Source organism: Gymnoscopelus microlampas, assembly GCF_963454915.1.
Source record: "Gymnoscopelus microlampas genome assembly, chromosome: 21".
In the NCBI taxonomy this organism is placed as follows: Eukaryota; Metazoa; Chordata; class Actinopteri; order Myctophiformes; family Myctophidae; genus Gymnoscopelus; species Gymnoscopelus microlampas.
The window spans coordinates 15,000,897-15,025,618 of NC_139958.1; the positions used below are offsets into that span (position 1 = coordinate 15,000,897).

At 42.9% G+C, this 24,722-nt stretch overlaps 2 protein-coding genes across 7 annotated transcripts in view; one reads left to right on the top strand and one right to left on the bottom strand.

Moving 5' to 3' along the window:
- Window positions 1-2,421: 2,421 nt before the first annotated feature.
- On the top strand, window positions 2,422-4,730 carry LOC311037826 (eukaryotic translation initiation factor 4 gamma 1-like; the record flags this gene model as incomplete). The annotated part of the gene is made up of 2 exons (XM_084047116.1): window positions 2,422-4,557; window positions 4,725-4,730. The coding sequence occupies 2 exons, from the start codon at window positions 2,422-2,424 to the stop codon at window positions 4,728-4,730; spliced, it is 2,142 nt and encodes a 713-aa protein (XP_083903242.1).
- A 1,586-nt stretch (window positions 4,731-6,316) lies between these two features.
- ptpn13 (protein tyrosine phosphatase non-receptor type 13) overlaps window positions 6,317-24,722 on the bottom strand; it is an 84,316-nt gene continuing 65,910 nt past the window's right edge. For 4 of the 6 annotated variants that reach the window (XM_084046720.1, XM_084046721.1, XM_084046719.1 and 1 more), the window contains 23 exons: window positions 24,300-24,385; window positions 23,883-24,048; window positions 22,948-23,162; window positions 22,532-22,630; window positions 21,692-22,089; window positions 20,253-20,412; window positions 19,352-19,507; window positions 18,395-18,566; window positions 16,811-17,021; window positions 12,726-12,811; window positions 12,557-12,612; window positions 11,709-11,864; window positions 10,955-11,120; window positions 10,176-10,265; window positions 9,723-9,811; window positions 9,429-9,484; window positions 9,230-9,333; window positions 8,802-8,950; window positions 8,596-8,686; window positions 8,078-8,415; window positions 7,695-7,910; window positions 7,526-7,588; window positions 6,317-6,930 (listed from right to left, as the gene is read on the bottom strand). In XM_084046720.1, the coding sequence (XP_083902846.1) occupies window positions 6,853-6,930; window positions 7,526-7,588; window positions 7,695-7,910; window positions 8,078-8,415; window positions 8,596-8,686; window positions 8,802-8,950; window positions 9,230-9,333; window positions 9,429-9,484; window positions 9,723-9,811; window positions 10,176-10,265; window positions 10,955-11,120; window positions 11,709-11,864; window positions 12,557-12,612; window positions 12,726-12,811; window positions 16,811-17,021; window positions 18,395-18,566; window positions 19,352-19,507; window positions 20,253-20,412; window positions 21,692-22,089; window positions 22,532-22,630; window positions 22,948-23,162; window positions 23,883-24,048; window positions 24,300-24,385 (3,401 nt within the window). In that variant the 3' untranslated portion in view covers window positions 6,317-6,852. The remainder of the gene's footprint in view (window positions 6,931-7,525; window positions 7,589-7,694; window positions 7,911-8,077; window positions 8,416-8,595; window positions 8,687-8,801; window positions 8,951-9,229; window positions 9,334-9,428; window positions 9,485-9,722; window positions 9,812-10,175; window positions 10,266-10,954; window positions 11,121-11,708; window positions 11,865-12,556; window positions 12,613-12,725; window positions 12,812-16,810; window positions 17,022-18,394; window positions 18,567-19,351; window positions 19,508-20,252; window positions 20,413-21,691; window positions 22,090-22,531; window positions 22,631-22,947; window positions 23,163-23,882; window positions 24,049-24,299; window positions 24,386-24,722) is intronic. The other 2 variants (XM_084046722.1, XM_084046718.1) reach the window with 1 other exon arrangement.

The window sequence follows — 24,722 nt, forward strand, 5'->3', positions numbered from 1 at the left end:
ACAAGCCCAAAGTCGCTTATAATAAGCAGACCTGGCAACACTGGTACTGCGCTGCTCCGAGTACGGAAAGTGAATGTGGACAAACACAACGGTGCCACTTTGGCTCTGGCAGCCAGTGAAACTAATTACAGATGCCAATAAATAAAAATAGTTAATAAAAAAGAATCATTATAAATAACAATACATATCCGCAGGATAATAAAGGTATCTATCTAGCTATCTAAATTGATATGAAAGAGAACTGCAAATATAGAAAATAATGTTTTCTATAATTGATCTGCGATTTATACATTCACCTTGTTTGCACAACAAGCCAGGCCAAACTGACGAAGTTTGTTTACATGCATAATGAAAAATTATTCTACAGTTTTCTAAATAAAACAATTTTTTGTTTGTTTATAATATATCGGTTCTTTTTTGTTGATGTTTTTTTCCCACAACCCAATAATTCAGTTATAACTGAATTAGTCATCAGAAAAAACAAAAACATTAATTTAGTGTTATGTAACGAAGTACATGTACTCAAGTAGCCTACTGTACTTATAAGTACAATTTTGAGGTATTTATTTTACTTTAGTGGAGTACTTCCAATTTTCAATACTTTTACTTACTCCACTACATCTCAGAAGCAAATATTGTACTTTTTACTCCACTACAATTATTTGAAAACTTTATTTACTAGTTACTTTGTAGATTTTTATTATTATTATACAAAACATACAGTAACCACTTCAGCCCATACATTTGGGCCATTTGAAAATAGCAGATCTACAATAAGTAAGTAAGTAAGTAAATTTTATTTATATAGCACTTCTCACAGAGAAAACTCACAAAGTGCTTTACATACCAACAAATGTAACCAAAAACAGCAGCAAAACAGTACAATTATAATACAAAAACAGAAGACATATTACAACAAATAAATAAAAAAGAAAATCAAAGATATTCCGAAAAAGTATGACCAAACAGAAAGGTTTTCAATTGGTTCTTAAAGATGCCTACAGACGCTGCAGCTCTCAGTGCCTGTGGTAGAGCATTCCAGAGTCTGGGAGCAACGGCCTGAAAAGCTCTGTCGCCCCTGGTTATGAAGTTGGTTCGGGGGATGACCAACAGACCCTGGTCGGCTGACCTTAAGGTCCTACTTGGCACATGTCGTTCTAGCAGGTCGGTTAAATATGCTGGTGCTTGACCATGCAGAGCTCTATACGTAAGTATAAGGACCTTGAAATTAACCCTGGAGGCAACAGGAAGCCAATGCAAGGAGGCCAGGATTGGCGTGATGTGACACCTTCGCCTGGACCTGGTTAGCAGTCTGGCAGCAGAATTTTGGATTAATTGGAGGCGGTCTATGGATGCTTTACTGAGACATGTGAATAGTGAGTTACAATAGTCCAGACGAGAGGATACAAAGGCATGAATAATCATTTCTAACTCATTGTGTGAGACAATAGACCTTAGATAATAAGATCTAAGTAGATCTGCTTTTACTTTTGATAATTTTTAAGTAAATTTTGATAACAATACTTTTGTACTTTTACTCGAGTAAATTTTGAATACCAGACTTTTGCTTGTAACAAATTATTTCTACATTGCAGAATTGATACTTTTATTAAAGTAAAAAATGTGAGTACTTCTTCCACCACTGAATCTAACTGACTGAGTTTAAAACTCCATGAAGTCTTATTTGTTGCCTTGATTTCATGTTACAGTAACGTCATTCAGCTGAATTTAAGTAGATTTAATAGGATTCTCCTACAGACATCGTAACATCCATCACAACACATGCAGTAAAATATGTTATTATTTGTATTTAAATGTCCATACCTGACCGGTGTTGGCATATTTTGTGGGAGAAATAAGCAAGCAGGTCTAGAATAACAAGCCCAAAAGAAGCAACGTAGGCCACATGAGCACTTTAAACCTATAAAAAATAGCAGATCTACACAATGGAACGCGTTGTGAGCTTGTACATCTGCTATTTTCAAAAACTCTTGCAAGAAAATGTGGAATTCTTTTTTGGGAAACATTCTAACAAAAATCTGAGGCACATTTTCATGAAAATATTTGAAAACCACTGGTTTAAATAAATACATCAAAAATGGGAAGCAGGCCTAAATAACCAAGAACACGTTCGTCGTTAGAAACAATCCCACAAAACCGCAACCACTGATATTTAAAAGCAACTTTACAGAAAAAGAAGCCCAAAGTCGCTTATAATAAGCCGACATGGCAACGCTGTACCTGACATTAACTCTGACGTTGCTTCAGCTCGGTGGGCGTGTCTGTGTACAACAGCACGCGCGTGTTTATTTTCAAAATGAAACAGCCAATGTGCGACAACGAAGTCGTTGGCGCTGTTCTGGATGAACGTCGCATATAAATGCAGACGCAGCGACGGAGAGCTCATTCTGCTTGATGGTGATGGTGATGATGGACATTATCATGGAGAAGATCAACTACGATAGAGGATTCCTTCTACAGTTACAGTTCATCAACGTCAGCATGATCAAACCCGAGGGCCTACCAGTCATCACTGATGTAATCCTGGACAGAGTCAGCAGCAGGAAGCCCCTGGGAAAGCCAAACACCAGCCGGCATCTACCAGGAGGCATGGACCGTGGCTCTGATTTCAGGCCTTCCACTGGAGAGACAGGCTGGAGAGACAGACCTCTTCGCCACTTCTCCCTGTCCGTCGACGTGCAGCTTAACAAGGCCAAGGAGGCCTGGAAGCCTTCCGGCAAGAAGCAGCAGAGGCGTGAGGAGGTCGACGACACAGAGGAGGCCAAGACCCAGGATCTGTTCAACCGAGTGCGTGGCATCCTGAACAAGTTAACCCTCCAGAAGTTCCAACAGCTGACGAAGCAGGTGAGGGAGCTCACCATCGACACGGAGGGCCGGCTTAAGGGAGTCATGGACATCATTTTTGAAAAGGCCATCTCAGAGCCCAGCTTCTCTGTGGTCTATGCCAAAATGTGCCATTGCCTTATGGAGCTCAAGGTCCCCAGCGCAGATAAGCCAGGAGTCTGCGTGAATTTCCGCAGGCTGTTGCTCAACCGCTGCAAGACAGAGTTTGACAAGAAGCAGAAAGAGCTGGATGCTGCCCAGGGGGAGGAGAAGCAGCTTTGCAAAGAGGAACTGGACCATTACAAAAACAAGGCCAGGAGGTGCTCCCTGGGCAATATTAAGTTCATTGGGGAGTTATTCAAGCTCAAGATGATGACCGCGGCGACCATGGACAAGTGCATCATCAATAAGCTGCTCATAACACATGACGAGGAGTCCCTGGAGTGCCTGTGTACACTTATTTCCACCATTGGAAAGGACATGGATTTTGAGATGGCCAAGCCTTGCATGGGCCAGATGGAGAAGATCATCAAGGAGAGGAAGACCTCCCCCAGGATCCGTTTCATGCTGCAGGATGTGTTGGACCTCCAACAGAATAACTGGGTGCCCAGGAGAGGAGACCAGGGTCCCAAGACCATCGAGCAGATCCACAAAGATGCTGAGATGGAGGTGCAAATGGAGCAGTTGAAGATCCAGCAGACCCTCATCTCCAAGGAGTCAGTCAGAGGCTCAGGCGACAGATTGGGTGGAGGGCGGCCCGGCGGACGGGGCTCATACACCCCACGACAGGGAAGGGTGGCCAAGAGCTGGAACAGCTACTCCAGCTCCACCAACAACCAACCCAACCCTTCACTACTCAGCAAAATGACCAAGACTCATGTTCTTGACTTTAACAACCATCTGCTGGCCCCAGGAAACAAAGGCTATAAAGGCAGCAGCGTTGGAACCAGTGTCAAGCCTGCTGACTCAGAGCTGGGCATCCACCCAGCCACCAGCACCCTGAACAGACTCTCTGATCTGCAGAAACCCTCTTCAGGCTCCACTCTTCACTCAGACAGACTATTGGCTCAGGACAACAGCCCTAGCAGAGTGCATGCCAGGAGCACAACAGAGAACATGAAGCAGGAGGCTGCTCCTAACCCCCCACCTTCCCGGACTCCCACCAAGCCCGCCTTGACTGAGGAGGAAGTGGAGAAGAAATCCACAGCCATCATCGAAGAGTACCTCCATCTCAACGACATGAAGGAGGCACTGCAGTGTGTACAGGAGCTGAACAGCGGTCAGCTGCTCTTTGTGTTTGTGCGGAATGGCCTGGAGTCCACGCTAGATCGCAGCGCCATCGCCAGAGACCACATGGGGCAGCTGCTGCATCAGCTCGTCAAGGCTGGCATAATGCCCATACAGCAGTACTACAAAGGGCTTCAAGAGATCCTAGACGTGGCAGAGGACATGTCTACAGACATGCCACACTTCTGGCTGTACATGGCTGAGCTGATCACTCCCATGGTCCACGAGGGAGGTATCCCCATGGGACAGCTCTTCAAGGAGATCTCCAAGACTCTCATTCCTCTGGGTATGGCTGGAAACCTGTTGCTCCGCATCCTCATTCTACTCTACAAAGCAATGAGCCAGGCAAAGTTGGGAGACATGTGGAGGGAGGCGGGCCTTAGCTGGAAAGACTTTCTGCCAGAGGACAAGAACGTCAACACATTGGTTTTAAACAATGATGTACTTAAGTTACTTGTAAATATTAATTAAATACCTCAATCATTCTTATGAAATATAATATTGTACCGTTCATAACTTACTTGTAAATATCAATTTAATGCATAAAAAATGATTTAAAATGTAAAAATGTGTCTGTAATATGTATCTTCAAGGTTTAAGGTTTCTTTATTAAGTGTTACAGTTTCAAAAGAGTACAATTATTTTGTTAGACATTGCAGCAGCATTAATAGTAATAATAGTTAACATACAGTATAGAATAGTTTGACCATTGTACTTGTAAATGTGTTTAAGGTGATTTCTTATAAGAAATCTTGGGGTTATTTCTTGGTATGGTCTCTGTTTCAACGTGTTTAAAAGGAAGTAATGTGTTAGTGTTATAAAGGGTGTTAGGTCAAGGTATTGTGGAATGTAATATATATATACACACACTCAGTGGTGGAAAGTAACCAAGTGGATTTAAGTAAGTACTTTTACTTCTACTCCACTACAGTACACTACCTCACATAATCACATTTCATGGAGTTCAGGAAGAATTCTCCTTTTTAATTACACTGTGTGTGGTGGATCATCATATTAAATATACAAAACACACAATCAAGCATGGAAATCACTGTGGAATAAGTGTCATTCTCATTGCATAAAAAGACACAGATGAACAGATCAGATATCAAACTTGGCGAAATGTGTGAAATATATACATAAGGTGGTATACTATAGTTAATAACAGTGGGATGAGGCAGTAAAATGGTAGCAGTAATGTAATGACATATGTACATAAGGTGCATGGTTTAAGGAAAAATCTATAAAATGAGGCAGTTAAAAGATGCAGATTCCAGATGTCCAGTTCCCATACCAGGCAGGCAGTGATGCAGCCAGTCAGGATGCTCTCGGCGGTACAGTACCTCTGTAGCTCTCCACTCTGATCAAGCAAAGATCAACCTCAGGTTCAGGGAGAAACCAGAAAGGAACAGGAGACCAGATTTAAAAAAAAGTCACTGTCTTACAAGCTATATTATGTGGGGGTAAAAGTGAGTTCTCCTTAGCCATGAACTTCCACCAATCCTCCAAATACATTCAGTTGTTAATGTTATAGTGGAGTACCACCTAGTTCCTCCTCGTTCTTAAATCCCCCCATTTCAACAAGCAAAGCTGGAATAGAGTTGTTCTAAAAGCTCCACTGCAAACTCTTACCCTGGTTCTGGTCTTCATTTTCTAAGAATAGTCTTAGCAGCTGACACAGACACACGTTTTTGCATCCATCCACTCACAGATATTTTAAGACCTTTACTGTCCATCTAAGGGACATAGACATTGAAACATTCAAAGGACAAGGTTATGTTTAGTCTGTCATCTGTTCAGTCAAACCCTTTTGGGTTTGACTGCAGTAATGCAGGTAGTAGGTTCAGGTTATAAATCAATGACTCATATGACCAAATGTTATAATGAACTGGCCTTTTCCTTAAAAGTGGAGGCAGTGAACCAGACAGCGATGGACACATTGAAGACAGACTATGATGGCCGAGGTGAGGTGAACTGGACCCCCATTTTCTGTGTCCTCTGCTGGGCCCTGCTGGTGACGTTACATCACACACTGAAACCCCAAAATTACTCCGAGACATACTGTACATAATCAGCTTCTGCATCTAAGTTGGTTCTGTTGGCCACAAAGTTGCATCTATTGAAGTGATAAGACGACATGGAAATGTTTTAATCATATATTTACAAAAGAGACAAGTTTCCTTAATGACATTTAAAACGTATCCACAGTTTAATTTTAAAGGAGATGAATATGTACACTTTTAATTTCATCAATTACCCAAGGCAGTCAACAATTACTGTATAATAGATTTACAAAGCAAATACTGTCATAGTATTTTGTCAAGGCAAGTCCCAGCATCAATTATACTTAAAACTCCAAATAAGTATAATTTTGTTCCACATAAAATATGAATTCATTCATCATTTTCATAATTATTTTAGCATAATCCAAGAATCTGGAGAGAAAAAATATTTATGTTCTGTTGTAGATGAAAAGACAACATACAATCAACAGTTCTCATAAATGCATTAAGAGACATAGCAGCCAAAGATGGGAGAACATAAAAAGCATAAAACATAAAAATATATAGACTTCTAGGATTTACTCTCAAGAAATTAAGGTTTAAGGAGATTTAAAAAAAAGAATCTTGGAATTGTGATTTGGCAATATCTGCCCATGTCAACTGTCCTCCGTTTGAGTTTTTCTGTTCAGAAAGTTCATGATATAATCCACTGTCCCCACTATCCTGAGATCTTCTCCTCTGCTTGAAGACATCTTAGCACATATAAGATCACTTGATAGCAGAAAATATATTGCTCCTGTAAAACAATATATATTTATATCAGTCAAAAGATTGTGAAAACAAATATTGTTTAAATCATTGTATTATACTTTAGAAGGCGTAATACATAAAGGGCCATACTAGCGGTCTGGCTGGGTTAACCAGCCTATTTTGGGTCATTATAGGTGAAAATTTGCAAACTTGTTCACCCATTTTCAAAAATAGCAAATACAGCAAATCTACAAGCTCACGTGTCGCGATTAGCTTGCAGATCGGCTGTTTTTGCTATTTGCCATACAACGAAGTATACAGGGCTTAAGTGGTTAACCACTTGATTATGACTTGATCAACTGATTATTGATTACGACTTGAGTCATAATCTTGCAAAGACGTTTTTTAGATAGGTAATAGACTTTTTTTTTTAATCGACAAATCTTTCGTCAAATATGTTGTCCTTGCTTTTTAATGCATTTTAAAGCAAGGATTATTTAGACTTGCCAAAAAAATTGCCCCTGGAGAAACTATTGATTTGAGAACAAAACGTATGCAAACGACAGAAACAGTCTATGATAATATACATGACACTTATCGATGCTAGTATGATCTTTTAAATGCAAGCGTAAGAAAATCACCTCGGTTTGAACCATCCCCTGTCTCTGAAGTCGCATATTCCTCACAACATCTGAAATATCAAACTACAGAAGAGACACAATCACACGGAGCACAAATCAAAATGATGCAGTGAACTTTCATCTACGTAAAACAGACCTTCCTATTCAAAATAAAAGTTGGTATACTTACATCAGCATCTTTACTGATGAGGCCCAGGACCACGTCTATGCAAATGAGCGTTCCTGAACGGCCAATGCCTGCACTGCAGTGTGTGATGATGGGTCCTGATTGGTGAATGTGCCTCATGTAGGAGATGAATGTCAGCAGCTGCTCTGGCTGAGAAGGCGTTCCATGATCTGGCCAACCAGTGTAGTTCAGATGAGTGATGAGCTGGACCTCACTGGTCTGGAGTGGAGAACAATTCAAACGTTAAGTGATACAATATTTTTATTTAATATTGTGAAAACACACTCTAGCAATGATTTCTATCAGAATATAGAGCTATTCAACATTCATGAATTGTCATTTCGATATCATATGAAACTGAACAGCAAATCAGGATTTGATTTCACCTTGATATCTTTGACCTCAATCATTCGGATGACAAAGTTGTCCAAGTGTTGGTCTTTGACCAACGTGATCTGCAGCCTGTCGTCCACCATCTCCGCTGTTCTCGGTGTATCTGGCCAGTAACGTTGGCATTTCACTTTCCCCCCTTCTACCTCTTGGGTCATCATGGCGATTACATTAGACTTCTGTTCCCAAACCATCTGCCAGAAGTCACCCAGAGTGGTAGGTAGAGGTCCCTGACAGGCGATGAAGGAGAAGTTCTCATCCTTCACTGGCATCTTGATGAAGTTGGCGTTGATGTAGCCTCCATCCTTTCCAAGTACAACTCGAGTGGTATCAACTGAGAAAGAAAAGTAAACCAAAGAATGCTGTTTACTCACATGAAATACTATCCACCCTTGAATACACCAAAATTGAAAGAGGTTAAATATGGTGGCTAGCGCTAGTCATCGATTACTCTCTTGGAAAAAATCTCTTATTGTAATACATAATGAAAGCAGGAATTCTGTAATTGGCTTACAGGGAACAATGTTCTTGTAGCGATTCTTCTTTTTGTTTTCCTTCGTCTGACCTATTAAACAGTCGTCCAGTGGCTGAAGATTTTGAAGATTCTGGAGGGCATATTATAGAACAAAAACAACAAATGACATTCTGTATTCAGTTTATATAGACAGTCAATGGTAATTTTGTGTAGAATGAGAAGAATGAGTAGAATGAGAAGATTACCTCAAACTCCTGTAGAGGGACCTTTTGCTCCAGAAGTCCTCTCATCATGCGGACCACAGTGTTGAGTTTGGACCCTGTGTACTGGCCATCAGGAACCACCTTGACCAGGGGCAGGGAGGTCAGCTCATCTTCTGTGATGATAGCTCCCTCTAGGGAAGGGTCAAATAAATGCAACATTTTGAGGAGGATACTCCAACACTCAATGATGGGTGTGTCAAAACATTTAGCACTACCAGATAAGGAACGTCATGCCATTTCATGGAGAGAATTTGAGAAGCAATATGTGTTTAATGGGTGGAGTTGTGCATTTTGAAAAATACCCCTGTGAGTTTTATATTGGCCTTTGCTCTTGATTGAGCCTTTTTGTACCTGGACAATATGTGTAGATAATGTATAGAAGAATGAGCAGAACAAATATAAAGTCTCACCATCTTCTCCCTGTTTGGAGTTCATGTTCTCGATGGGCAGCTCATCACTGCCCCATGTGATGTCATCGTCCTCAGGTTGGCCAGCGCTCATCTGCAGATAGCTGCTATCCAGTGACAAACAACACATGGATGTTAAGGATAACCAGTTAAAAGAAAGAAAATAATTGAAGAAAACAAATGTCAATAAAATAAAGCTTACTTTTCATTTAGGGGGTCATCCACACACTCCTCTTTCCATTCTGCTTTCCGGGAACTCTGTAATTTCATCAGATTAGCAGGTATATAAAAAAAAAAAAAAAAAAAAGAAACCGATATGTACAGATGGAAGTACTGACACTGTATAGATTAAGTGTACACAGTGACATTCTGAGTTTTAATTGAACTCAAAGAGTGTAAAAACCATTCCATTTTACACAAAATAAAATGAACAGTGGATTTTGCCGTGTACTACTCATCATATTAAAAGCAGAGGCAGGTCATAAGGATTAATTACCTCAGGGGAATCCTCAGGTAGAGATGAACCATCACAATCTGTGTCCTCTGACAGCTCTGTGCTCTGCTCTGGAGAACCCACCTCATAATCTGTACAACACAACAAGTAGACATCAGGGCTGCAACTATCCATTATATCTTCTCCACGATTATTCTATTGATTACGCTTTGGATTAATTGAATAATCGAGAAGCACATTTTTTAATACTACTATAGCAAACATAGCCAATAAAAATAAAAAATCCAAGCAGACAAAATTGGAACTGGAACACTTACAAATAATCTTTATCTCTCCTGAATGGATAAAATTGGTATCCCGACCTGAAAATGTATTTTCTGTCCATATTTTTTTACGGTCTATAAACCAAGTGGTAGTGGTTAACAGGAATGGGTTTCAAGTATGAAGTTCAATCAACTGCATGTTTCCATGGACCAATGAGTGTAATAGTTTTACCTGTTGGTGGTATGATAGGGAGGCTGTCAGACTTCAGTCCATCATGGGGAGTAAAAGGCTTGGTCTTTACTCCACTGTCCTCACTGATATCTGAGAACCAACACCAAGACAAAAGACGTGTATTTCACGGTTACTCAAGGTCACTTCACGGTTCATTAACCCATTAAGACCCGAGGCCGATTCTACAATACAGTATGTTTTCCATCATCACAGTTTTCTGGAAAAATATATGTTGCTATAAATCAGTGATTCTCAGACTATTTCATGTCAAGGAACCCAAAAATGATATGTATTTGGCCCCGGACGCCCATCTCAAAAATATGTTGTTCCAAAGATCCCCAGATGCAAATATCTGAGTAAAAAATGTTCGCTTTAAAAAAAAAAAAACATATTCAAAGATTTGCACCAAGTTTCAAAAGTAGCAGATGTACAAACTCATAGCGTGGCACTCGGTGCCACGCTATGAGCTCGTATACCTGCTATTTTGAAAAGCCAAAGTATAAAATAATGGTTTAAGTGGTTACAACAGATGCGTTTCCAACATTAATGGGTTAACAGAAACAGAAATACAGCACTAGTCATCAAAATCAACTATTATTGGAAGGTTTCTCCTTTCACAATGGGTATGAATGTTTATAATCAACATTTCCAGAAGATATGAAAATACGAAAAGGAATACGTTCAATAGCATTTCTAAATGTTATGGGTGTGTGTCTCCATATCTGTAGTGCCATTGCATGTATCTGAAATGATGGGCAGGTTACTGTATGTGTTCATACCTGTGTTACCATTGCATTTGTCAGTATTGATGGGTAGGTATGCTAGGTATGTGGTAGGATGTTGGTCCGGTGGTCTTGACACGATGAGCTGTACTAGACCTTTGGCTTTGCGGATGGTGGTAACAGCTTTGGTGTGGGACACACCCGTCATTACCTCCTCATTCACCTACAGACAGTGAAATATATACAGTATTGAAGATGGAGAAACAAAGGCCCTTAACCCATTAAGACGTGAGGGTGATTCTACAAATGTCTTCTAGATCAGTTTTCTGAAACACTTATGTTGCTATAATATCAGTGGTGTTCAAACTTTTTCATGACAAGGACCCCCAAAATTATATGTATTTGGCCGCGGACCCCCATCTCAAAATATTTAATTCCAGGGACGGCCAGAAGCAAATATTTTAGTTACAAATGTTTGCTTTAAAAATATATATATTCAAAGATTTGCAAATTTGTTCATGATTTTTCAAAAATAGCAGATCTACAAGCTTGTATATCTATTTTTGAATAGCCAAATTATTTTAAAAAAAATGGTTTTAAGTGGATTACACAGATGCATTCCCGGTCTTATGGGTTAATAGTGCTGGTGATCTTGTCATTTTATTGTCATAACACTACCAACCAATGTGCACGTAAGTGTCCCAAGTTGTTTTTGCCCCCTTCATCCCAAAGCATGTTGTTGTAAAGCAAGGTGTTGTACTTCTGGCTAAAACAGAAACCTCCCCCCCACCCCAATGCATAACAAACTCACTTTCAGCAGTCTGTCTCCAACCTGCAGATTTCCTGAGGCGTCAGCTACTCCCGCTGGTGTGATAGACTTGACAAAAATCCCCCTCTCCCCTCCAATGACAGAGAAACCCAGGCCTCCTGAGGGAGGCTTTTCCAGCTCCAGCTTAATTATCTCCTCCTTAACATTAATATAATTGCACACATGTAATCAATTAATTGTCATCAGAGAGCTTGATATGTTTAAACATTTTCAAATGTTAAGATGTTCACTCAACCCACCTTACAAGCCATTACATTACTGTGTGTGTGTGTGTGTGTGTGTGTGTGTGTGTGTGTGTGTGTGTGTGTGTGTGTGTGTGTGTGTATAATAACTCTAACCAAGATTTCAATCAAATTTGTAATAATTGGCCCTATATACTATGTGTAACATTCAGTCAACCAGAATGTTTTGATATTCATTGTGGTAAATTTAAAATTGTATTCACATGGTTAAAGATTAAAATGTGGTGCTAAACACATGCTTGAATCAAGAGGTCATAGATAAATATTAAAATGGTAGGGAATCAATAGGACAGGGCTCAATAAAAGGTACATTTGGTACACACACAAATGTTTCAGACCCATACTGTACATGTTTTACTTAAAAGTAGTGAACAGATACAGATCTTGGTAATTTTGTCACTTCATGAATTTTTAAAGAGCTTATGTCATAAAATGGATGTAGTATTTCTAGAGGATAGTCCTATAAACTGAGCCATTTGATCCAGCGATTGACCCTTCTTTTCCTTTGTCTTAGGCATTTGAAAAACAATAAAGAAAATGTATTCTCTTCCAAAAGGTTATTTGCCAATTTTACGAGGTGGTACTTACCTCTAAAGGACAAATTGACAGACAATTGTCTCTTTGATCTCCCCCTTTAAGATACCCTGAAACAAATAATAAAAGAGTAGCATCATACATTTTGCATGTTGTGACAGTGTCAGAACACTATGGGTGATAATGCCAGACATTAGCAGTGTTTTTCAGATGTGATCCGTACCGTTCAGGCTGCTGGAGACCTTAGGACTGATGTTATTGTTGAAAAAAGAGACGCTCTTCTGTTCAGTGGAAACTGGCTTTCCGTCCCTTGAGAGGAAGAGGAGAGGAATCAAGGAGAACTTAAAAACAGAAATTAGCCAAGAAAATTAAAGCCACATGTTGGAACCATTCTTTCACTTTATTGTCTTTGCCTTATATACTTTTAAATGGAAATCTCACTTTATTTTAGTAAAAACAGTCTTTGTTAATGAGGGTTTATTGCAGAACCATATTCAATAAGTCGCACTCAGTGCCTGTACCATCCTTCATTATCCATCCCATGCCTGTATCACCTGTGCCTACAACAACAGTAAAGCGGTCATAAACCTACCATCAAATCTCCTTGTCAATTGTGTCCTGATCGACGCCCCGGGGGTGAATGAAGCAGAAACCCATAGAACCAGTCCCCCATATACAGTCCTTTTATAAACCCTCATTAACATTTGGTCCTTCGAGCCGGATGTTTCATTTACCCCTGGACAATATGGAGTTTGAAGACCACCGAGCATGGCGTCAGACACGCCCACCAAGCCCCTTCAATAATTACCAAGTTAACTACTTAATGTGGCACAGGCAGCGAAACAGGCATGGGCACGAGGAAGAGTGGCCATCTTACGAGGAGGGAGCGGCCAAGATGACCCCCCTCTACTCCACCCACACTCCCTACATCGATCACCACAGGTGGGATGCTGTCCTACAAGAGGCGGACCTGTACTACCGGGAGCGGCAGAGGTACAGTCCGGAAACCCAGCTAGCCCACCTACGGTATCCAGAGAGTGAGCCTAGGGAGGAGATTAGAGAACCACCTTCACTCCATCATGCACCCCAGCAACGCACTTTGAGAGATGACCTCAGGAACGTACAGGAAGAGCACATCATGCTACAGCAGACGCAGCAGGTCATGCACGGTGATGTGGCTAGACTCACTCATGAAGTTCAAGCTGAGATGAGGAGGCTAACCAACACAGTAGTCAGCCCTCAGCATGCTACGCCACACTCCGTCAGCCACTGTGACCCCCATCCTGTCCGCATGGAGGACGAAGAGGACTGGTCAGACCCCCCGCCATGGCCAGACATAGCGGACCTCGAAGAGCCGTCAGCTCAACCGATCGAGGACAGAGTAGATCAGCTGATGGTGGAACTACAGCTGATGAAGAGCCCAGCCATGTCAGCCAGCTGCTGCAAACAGTCACCGGCAAAGGGCGGCAGTCAACCACTGCACCGCCAACCCCGGCAGCTAAGCAGAGAGCCCTATCCTCCCCACATGGCTTCTTCCTTCACCGGGCCTCGGCGCCATCAGGAGGATCCTACCTCGCAGCCTCCACTACACAGAGCTTCGACCTACACAGCAGGTTACCCACCTCAGCAGCCTCTACACCACTTTCAGCCTGCCGTGCAGCCTCCACCCCTGAGGCCTACACACTACATGGCAGTGTCGACGCCGCCGCAGCTCCCGTACCATTACCAGCCTGCGGCCCAGCCTCTACCCATCAAAGCTACGCCCTACGCAGCCGCTTATGCCCCTCAGCAGCCTCTAAACCACCACCAGCCGGTGTATGCACAATCTCTACCTCCAAGAGCCCTGTCCTATGCAGCAACCTATACACTCCAACAGCCTGAGCACCTTCCAGTCTCCATGACACAAGCCTCATGGATGCAGGGACGGGGCCAGCAGATTCCTGTTCCACTGCGCCGTGACACAGCAGCCACAGCAGAACAGACCTACAGGGGCCCACACCCGACCGTATCCAACTTCAGCCACCGGGACCCACGTGAGTTTGCACAAAGTCAAGACCACGCAGTGGTAGCCCTGCTGGAAGAGAAGACCCTCCACGTGGAGGTAGCAGGGGTCCTGTGTTATGCCACGCCCCTTCCGCACAAGGGAGACATGCCTCTCCTTCATGCCCCCAAAGAAGCCATCATGCCGAATCTGTGGAGCACAGAACGACAACTGGCTGAAGATCCAGAGCGTGCCAAAGCCTACAGCACAGAGATCCAGAAGCTGGGGGATGCAGGCTCCGTCACCAAGCTAAATCATGAGGACAGTCGAGGCCAAGTCCTTCTGCCCTTCCCCCTGCCCCAGTCCAGAGTTGCACCCAAGCGACTCCTCTCCCCACCCAGATTCGAGCTGTGTAGAGCTGTCACTGGAACCCAACTGGCTAAGTCCACAGAGAATGAGCTCACGCCGAAGATCAATAAGACCATCCTGTGGACAGACTCCACAGTGGTGCTGACGTGGCTGCAGTCAGAGTCCTGCCGCTTCAAGTTCTTCGTCACCACCAGAGTGGCAGAAATACAGCGACTAACCAGCCCACATGCCTGGCAATCCGTGGAGTCAGCGAGGAACCCCGCTGACAATGTCACAAGGGACAAGACCCTGCAAGACATTGTGAAGCCCAACAGGTGGAGTCAAGGGCCTCAGTTCCTCCTTCAATCCCCAGATGGGTGGACTGTCGAGCCCAATGTCGAACGCGACAATGACGCCTCTGAGCTGCAGAAGTCAACCTTCTGTGGTGTCACCTCGACCACACCCAGCTCACTAGACACAGAGGCAAAGCAGGGTGACACCTGTAAAGAGCTGCTAGAAGCAACAGCGCAGAAGCTGCATGGGGCGGCAGATCAGAGCAGCAGCTGTACTGCTGAAGATTACCCCAATGCAGAGGTGCTCATACTCAAGGAAGCCCAGTGTGAGAGCTCCCCAGACGAGCTGCGGGTCCTGAAAGCAGGCAAGCCTCTCCCATCCAGTAGTAGACTGCTCACCTTGTCACCTGAGATCGATGAAGAGGAGAGGCTCATTCGTGTCGGCGGCAGACTCCGTCGTGCCGAAGACCTCGAACAGATGGCAGTGCATCTTATCGTGTGGGATCCTGGCCGACTCCTCACTCAAGACTTCGACAGTCATCTGCACCATACTAAGCCGCTGAGGTACGTCTCGTCCTGCCTCACCGACCCCGATCCTGTGACACCCAATGTCTTGTTGACGGGGCGGCCGGATGGATCCGTACCCCAGATCGTGTATCCAGAGACCGAGCTACTGAACCGACGTCGCTGGAGGCACCCCCAAGTTCCGCCAGATAGCTTCTGGTACAGTTTCCTCCGTAACTATCTGCCCAGCCGGCAGACTCGCCAGAAGTGGCACTCTACACCAGCCGACCTCACAGAGGGCTCTGTCGTGATGCTGATGGACCCTCAGCTTCCACAGACTCTGTGGCCCATCGGCCATGTCACCAAGTTCCACCCCAGCACTGATGCCCAAGTCCACTCAGCAGAGGAGAGGCTCAGATATCGCAACTACACCAGACCAGTAGCCAGGCTGGTCCCCCTGCCAGCTGTCCTGACCGGCGAACAGGAGGACAGCGCTACCGTCACCACCACCCCCTCGTAATACATAAGAGACTGTCGCCTTTCTTTGGAGCGAATGTACCCGGTACATTCGGGGGCGGCTGTTAGAAAGGCTCCAAGCAGTATCATAAGTTGACTATTACTTATCTCTCTGGTTCCACCTTAAGAGTAATATGCACCTGCCCACCTTAAGTGCGCGATGCATTCTGGGGCGCTTTCATTCATTCAGCAGCCTTTAGAAGAGCGGTGAAATCCACGTTCACCTCACTGCAAACATACTACAGTTGTGCAGCACTGCAGTGCCTATATGCGTCATTGATTATAGTAAGTTCCTTATTTAGTTCAATAATGTCTGCAGTGTCATCTACCATGATTATCTGAGTGACTGACGGTTTTGTACTAAATAAGGAACTTACTATAATCAATGACGCATATAGGCACTGCAGTGCTGCACAACTGTAGTATGTTTGCAGTGAGGTGAACGTGGATTTCACCGCTCTTCTAAAGGCTGCTGAATGAATGAAAGCGCCCCAGAATGCATCGCGCACTTAAGGTGGGCAGGTGAATATTACTCTTAAGGTGGAACCAGAGAGATAAGTAATAGTCAACTTATGATACTGCTTGGAGCCTTTCTAACAGTCTTACATCCCCTTTAATGACAGGACTGATAGTCAATGCATCAAATGAGTATTGTCATTTCACTACCGTGTTGCCTTGAGCGTGAGGTCTCTTGCAGAGAGCTCCAGCAGTCTGGTGCTCTCACACAGAGTCAGGTCCAGGGTGGGAGCTCCATTGATGTAGTGGATGATGTCCAGCGGTCTCAGGCTGCCCTCTTCAGAGGCCACAGAACCAGGCTGGATGTCCGTCACAAACAACACTCCATACACACTGTCACTGCCACCGTCTAGCATCAAGCCTGAGGAAAAGGAGGGAGGGAGTCTTTTAAGAGACTAATGAAGACACTTTAAAGACATTCTGGTGAAGAGATTTGGCACCAGAACAGTAATAGTTTATTGGCTAGCTTTAACATTATGTTGATGGACAACCCTACAGTATCTATGAACTGGGACTATACTGAGGAAGTTTGTCATGAACTGAATCACATGTGTGAAATGAAAGCCTACACTCCACAGGCATCTTTCTATAAACACAAAGGTATTTTCCCATGTCAATCTTCTTTAAGCCTGGTCTCGGGTTTGTTTACAGATCAGTATCTTGGACGATGACTCGTCAAAATGACATTCCTTATTACTGGAAGGCATTTTGACACTCAATTCACAGAAGAAAGACTAGTTTTATAAGCCATCTGTGTGAAAAAGACAATTTCATAATCAAAGCTAAATTAATAAATGTTTGGTGTCCAGTCCAGTGATATTTACATATAAAACATTAAATGATTCAAAGAATAATAAAAGACACATGGGGAAATTACAAAAGAAATACCAAGCAAAACAATGAAATCAATGATTACAGTATGTGTACGATTTTGAAAAAGCTCTGGAGCAACAGAGGAGGCTTGGAAGATGAAACAACAATAGACAGGCAGTGTTTGTGCCATATATACCCTAGATTCATGAAGGGTTTTCAAAAGTGTGCATGTGTTTGGAAAACATGTGTGTAAAGTTATGCTTTTAAAACAACTCTCTCCCACTAGTCCTTAAATCACACACAGAGACAGAACCAGATGGAAATTCAGATACATGTCCTCGTAGGCTCGGGTCAAATGGTTGTTCGAGGAACACATTGAAGGCCATTTTATACACCTGCAGAATTTGTAGAGGGAGCCGAATGGGTGGGGGGGTGTCTCTGCGAACATTACTACGCTCTAAGCCAGGGGTCTTCAACAGGGGGTCCGGGACATTAACCACTTGAAGCCTAGCATCCATTTTCTGAGGAGAACTTTAGCCAAAAATAGCAGAGTAGATCGCCTATTTTTGGCAAAGAGGAATAGGTGTAAAGGGGAAAAAGAGCAGACCAAGTAAAAAAAAAAAAAGTTAAATCTGAAACACAATTTTATACAATATAGAGGGGGTCCCTGCTTCATCTCTCTCTCAGCTAAGGGGTCCTTGGCCTGAAAAATGTTGAAGACCCCTGCTCTAAGCTATGGGGCTTGCAGCAGAGAGCGTAGAAAGCACGGACGGCCCCGCCCAACGCCCATCTTCCCTTCCAAACTTCACAAGAGCATAAATTGGTCTTATACATCTTCTACTGGCAATAATCACCTTCACTGCATTTTTCCTGTCGTGTTAAATAAATGCTGAGTAAATGTACCGATGAACTTTTTCTTACCCAGGTTTTCTTGGGGCCCCTGGAGGCAGATATCCGGCAGCAGGTGGGCTTCTATCGGGGGCTTGGGGGCCTCCAGAACCCTACCTACTACTAAGTCCACCACCCGGGGAGCAGCTCGCACCAAGTTGACCACCTCAGTGTGGCCCATGTTAGAGACATCTGAATTGTTCACCTGTAGCGAGAACAAGTGATGAATCATTTCACTTAACCTGGTTTTGAATATACACCAAAAAATGCAATCTATAGAAGTCGTTCTGGCACAGGATCATGGGATTTGAAACATTTCACAATGGTGGAACCTCTTGAGCCCTATACTGTACTCCGTCAAATGCCTAATGGCAAAAATAGCCTATCTACAAGCTCACAATGCGTAGGGCTTTCACGATTAAACATTTAAGTTGACGATTAATTGTCACTCAAATAATTGTGATTAACGATTTAATTGTGTGTTTGGCATTGAACATTGGAACATATGAAGACTTTTATAGGCTTCGTAATAAAAAGAATTGCACAGGGCAGATATGACAAATAACTGAAATATACAAAGACATTATTGACATATTTAATAACTTCATACATAGCAGAAAATAGCAGAAATAGCTGATCTACAAGCTTACAACGCGTGAGCTTGTAGATCTGCTATTTCTGCTTTTTTACTATTTGAAAATGTTGATGACGATTATGCAAAAATAATTGCGATTATCTCAAATAATTACGATTAGACGCATTGTGCCACGCTGTGAGCTTATACATTGGCTATTTTCACTATGTTTTATCTAATCTCTTTTAAAGATGTGTGGCTATAATGACATACCCAAAATAGGGGTGCCATGTTTAAAGTGGTTAGGAGAAAGAGCTAATAAGGCTAAATTCATAGTTCATCACATTTTGACAAGTTCCTTTCAACAAAAACACTTGTGTTGTCACTTTTTTCAAAACATCCTGGGGTTTATTTACCATGATCATTCGGTCCCCAGGCCTGAGCCGACCGTCTCCTTTAGCCGGGTCTTGAATGATGTCATGGATGTAGCATCCTTGATCATTGCCTTTGGTCAGGGTGAACCCCAGGCTCCCTTTCTCCGACTTCACCAAGGAGACCCTCAGCTCCACATCCTGACCAAAGGAGAGGGCAATAGGAGTAATAGGAATACATTAAAACCATGCTAATGGTTTGTACAGATACAACTTTTAATATTTTAAACCACATCTCTAAGCTCTAGTTTCTGGACTCTGTCAGAAATATTATTAGAATTCCAGCTTTCCGACCACATGAGTTTCCCCGTTCCTCAGTTCTTACCGGCAGTGGTGTAAAGTAACTAAGTACATGTACTCAAGTACTGTACTTAAGTAAAGATTTGAGGTATTTTTACTTTACAGGAGTATTTCCATTTTCAGTACTTTTACTCCACCTCAGAGGCAAATATTATACTTTTACTCCACTACAATTATCTGAAAACCTTAAGTTACTAGTTACTTGATATTGATTATTACAAAACATACATTAACCACTTCAACCCTATATACATTAAGGCCATTTTGAAATTAGCCGATCTACAAGCTCACAATGTGTCAGATCGCGACACATTGTGAGCTTGTAGATCTGCTATTTTCTAAAGATTTTAATACATTTTATACATTTGAAAACTTGTGAAACGGGACATCCTGCATAACGGGTACTTTCTACTTTTGGTACTTTTTTTTGGTAGATTTTGATACCAATACCTTTGTACTTTTACTCAAGTACATTTTCTATTCCAGACTTTTACTTGTAACAGAGTATTTCTGCAGTGCAGTATTGATACTTTCGCTTAAGTAGAAAAATGGGAAAAATTAAAGAACTTTTACCACCACTGCTTACCGGGACAAAGTCGTCCATGTCCTGTCCGTTGCCCGGCATGGTGAGGTTCAGGGGTGTGGGCAGTGGAGGAGGGAGGGGCTCTGGGCTGGGGGCAGCAGGAGACGTCACCATGGGCTGAGGGGGAGAGTCAAGCTCAGCCGTCAGGGGAGATGAAGGACACCTGTCCACAAAACACCCACACAAACACACATTCATATAACACGTTGTCACTTGTGAAAGTCAACCTTTAAACCACTTTGTGTTTAACCCATTAATACAATATAACATCCAACTGCAGTGGTTGGCGGTGGTGTCCCTACTCTTCCATAGAGACATTTTAGAACCTGGTGTCTGGGTAGGACACCTACTGGTTGACGAGTAGTACTGCCTGAAGCTCAAGTGCAATAACGTCCTTACCCAAAGCGGGAGTTCCGTCGTAACTTGGTGGTAGAAATGTCGTCTCTCGCGTGGGAGACATAGGTTTTGAATCCCGGGTAGGACATGCAGTAAATCTTACAGAATGCCGTTTCAAACTGAGATAAATAATGGCACACATCTGGATATAACATTTGAATATGATTAATACGTTAAAAATGGAAGTGTGTAAAAATAGGACTGTGTGAACCTCCATCCATGCCACATCTGACAGTCATTCCTGTTGTGATTAAATCCGGGAGTATTTAGGTTGGGCTTTGATGGCCAGGCCCGGATACATTTTGCAAAACGGTTAAATTATTTGATTCGATCAGCTCATGAATCTAACAATTCATGAGATGTCTTATTGAATCTTTTCACCCCAAAATCTGTATTCTCTGTACAAGCTCTGCTATTTTCACAGAACGTCCGTCTATTATGACATTCCCAGAATAGGACACGCTAGGGTTCATGTGGTTAACCGGCTTTAAACTCTGGATCTGTTTTTAAAATCAGTGGCTAAATTATTAAGTAACACTTTGCTCTCGCTCCAAGTACCAACCAAGGTGCCATAACTCTTGCTATATAATGCCGTAATTCAGGAGTCTTCAACGTTTTCAGGCTAAGGACCCCTTAGCTGAGAGAGAGATGAAGCAGGGACCCCCCACTACGTATTGTCTAAAATTGTATTGCAGATTAAAAAAAAACAGTTTCATAGACTTTGACAGCACTATCGTCAGTGTATGTTCAGACGTGTATTTTCAGACATTTAACCAGTTGAACCGTCAATACTTAGTCTAACCCACCTCCACACCAAACCTCTTTGCAATAAATAGCCTCGCGCTGCGAGGCGTTGTGAGCTTGTAGATCTGCTAATTTTAGCTAATGTTCCACTCAGAATAGGGATGCTAGGGTTCAAGTGGTTAATTTAAAAAACATGATCCTGACACAAAGATTTGGTGGCCCCCCTGCAGTAACTCTGAGAACCCCCTAGAGGCTCCCGGACACCCTGTTGAAGACCCCTGCTGTAATTGATTAAACGTTACCTCCTGGTGAGGTCAGATCTGGTCATGGACGCGTTAGTGGAGTAGAACATGGAGTGGATGGTGTCGTCCAGTTGACCGGGGCTGTCGAAGCGGCCCAGGCCCAGGTTGTTGCTGGGGGTCTGGTAGATGCTGTGGTCCCAGGTCTGTCGGCAGTGTTCCCGGGCGCTGGGGCTGAAGGCCTCCTCCACCTCCTCGTCGCCGTCGGTGCTGTCGCTGTAGCTGTTGCGGCGGCCGCCGGGAGTCTTCAGCATCAGCCTCTCCAGGGCCTCCTCCACGGGACCCAGGGCCCTCGTAGTGCCGCCGCCCTCGCTGGCCGAAGGAGACGCCGTCCCGCTCAAACTCAGGCTGGGCGACTCCGCCTGGGTGAGCGGTTCCTTACGAGGGGAACACATGGGCGTCTGTTGGAGGAAAAGATTTCATCTAGATTAACCCATTAAGGCCGATTCTACAAATGTCTTCTAAATCCTAACAGTTTTCTGAAAAACTTATGTTATCAGTGGTGCTCAAACCTTTTCATGTCAAGGACCCCCAAAACGATATGTATTTTGCCGCCGACCCCCCCCCCCCCCCATCTCAAAAAATGTTGTTCCAGGGACCCTTATCTTTCTCTCGGCACTTTCTGACTATTTGCCCAGTTGATTATTGACTAGAGCTGCTAAATTCCTAAATCTTAAATTGTAGACTATCAGTCAAATATACTTTTTGGTTAGAGAATCTGAAATCTCTGCACAGCAGAAAGACGAAGGTATAAGTTATGGCTTTGTGAAGAACAATGTGGGTAACTGTTTTGGCACACAGAACACAGTGCATTATGTATAAATTATTCTTGTAGATTCTCACCAGGGCCGAAGTATCCAACTCAGGCAGAACACCATGTTCTGGTCTACAGAGGAGCAGAGTTACATCCTGTCCTGTTCCCCGCAAAGCTGAGATCACCTCCTAGACAGACACATACAGTATGCATACGTGTTAGAACTCATGCATGCAATTATAACTTCCGAATCATTATACATGTGAAACAACCACTTAAACCTCATATACTTTGTGACACAATGAAAATAGCTGATCTACAAGTTCACAGTGTGTTGCATTGGGCCGTAATGTGAGCTTGTTTTTTAATCTTTAATCTTTGTTTTTTAATGTGCGCCTATAATGATGCCCAAAACAGGGACGGCAGGTTGAAAAGTGGGTAAATGCATCATTGTTAGTTGACCCCCCCCCCCTGGGATTCCCAACCAAGGAGATACGTGACTTACATGTTGCGAGAGGCCTTTGAGGGGGGTTTGATTGACACGGAGAATGACGTCGCCTACGTTGATGCGGCCGCTCTCTGCCGCTGGTTGGCCAGGGAACAGCTTTTTGACACGGACCATGCTGGAGCCAGGGGGCTCATCGGGTATGTTCTCCTCCCGAGAAAAACTGAAGCCCAGTCCCGAAGAGTTCTTCAGCAAGCCAACCTCAAATACATTGTCTGGAGACAGAAGATTATTTAGCTGTGCTTTCAATATGTTGCAGTGGTGGATACCTCATAACAATGTTTATACTCTTGGGACTACAGTCAGGTGTATTTTCAGAGGGCGCCAATTCAACATACTTTTGTATTCTAGCAAAAAAAAATTACTTGACCCTTGAACAAATGGTTTTGATGGAATTAAAAAGGAACAAATTAAGCTGAAAATCGGGATTGGTGGCAGGACCAATCCTGCATAAAGTTCACGAAAGGATTTTTCTTAATCACCACAGCCTGTATAGTGTTACATGCATCATGTAACATCATGTTACATACAGATGCCTGTGCTGTCCTTTCCTTCATTGATTGTTATTGTGTAATTATTTTATTCTATGATCAGTACTGGAGAGATATAATGTAGCCAAATTAATTTTGTGATTGGAAAATATGATAAAGACTAACTTGGTAAAATGAAGCCCTGTCTGTGTTCTGAAACATTGTTGCATGTTTAGACATTAAAAAGCCTTAATCCGGCCCTAACTAGAGTGTAGTGTCCCCTGAGAAACTCAAACAGAACTAAAACGTTCTACTTCTAATATGCTTTCAGTCAAGTTTCAGGACAAAAGCTACGTGGAAGCTATGTGGAATATGGAAACATGACATCCATGGACTGCTGTCACCTCCTACTGTAAATCACACTTGAGCTCTCTAAGTGCATTTTGTACTTTATTGTTTCCTCACCATCTGTAATGAAGCCGTACTCTGGTTTGGGTTTGAGCTCCAGAAGCTTATCTTTGTTCTTCGTCTGGCTCTCGTTGGCACCACAAGGGGGCGTGCACTGAGGGGTGACTGGTGCATGAACACTGTCGGCAGGAAGCTGCCCCTTCTCCAACTGCAAGTGAACAGTCTGAGTATTGGGGGAAAATAATATTATTGGCTGTTCTGAAACATGAGTCATGACTAACTTTGTTGGAGTAAACTTCTAATTAAAACATGGGAAATATTGTTGCACTTTCTAATACATTATGAGAAAGATTAGGTTGAGTAAACTTCTAATTAAAACATGGGAAATATTGTTGTACTTTCTAATAAATTATGAGAAAGATTAGGTTGAGTACCGTCTGATAAAACTTGCTCCGTTTAAATGTAATTTCTGACCTGTCCAGTATCTCTAAGTGCCTCCACCGCTTGTTTATGAGTTGCTCCCTCCAAACTCTTTCCATTGACTGCCAGCACACGATCACCTAGACACAGACGATGACAATTATTGCAAGTCAACAGTTACAAGTTTTCATTACTGCAGCTACTCAGTAAAATCTTTAGTGTTAATCTAACTCAAATGGACCCTTACAGGTCCCTTTAGTCGTTACATGAAAATCACCAACTAAAACAGTTTTTAATAACAATTTCACTACAAGAATAATTTCTACAAGAAAGACTGCCTGCACAAGCAAGGACGTTGCTATTCAAATGCATGGAGGTCCCAACATTTTTAAACAATCATATATGTGTTTTATAAAATAACAGACACCGTAGTCAGCGGCGATGTTTTCTACTCATTTGGGTAAGTTCTAAATTGCT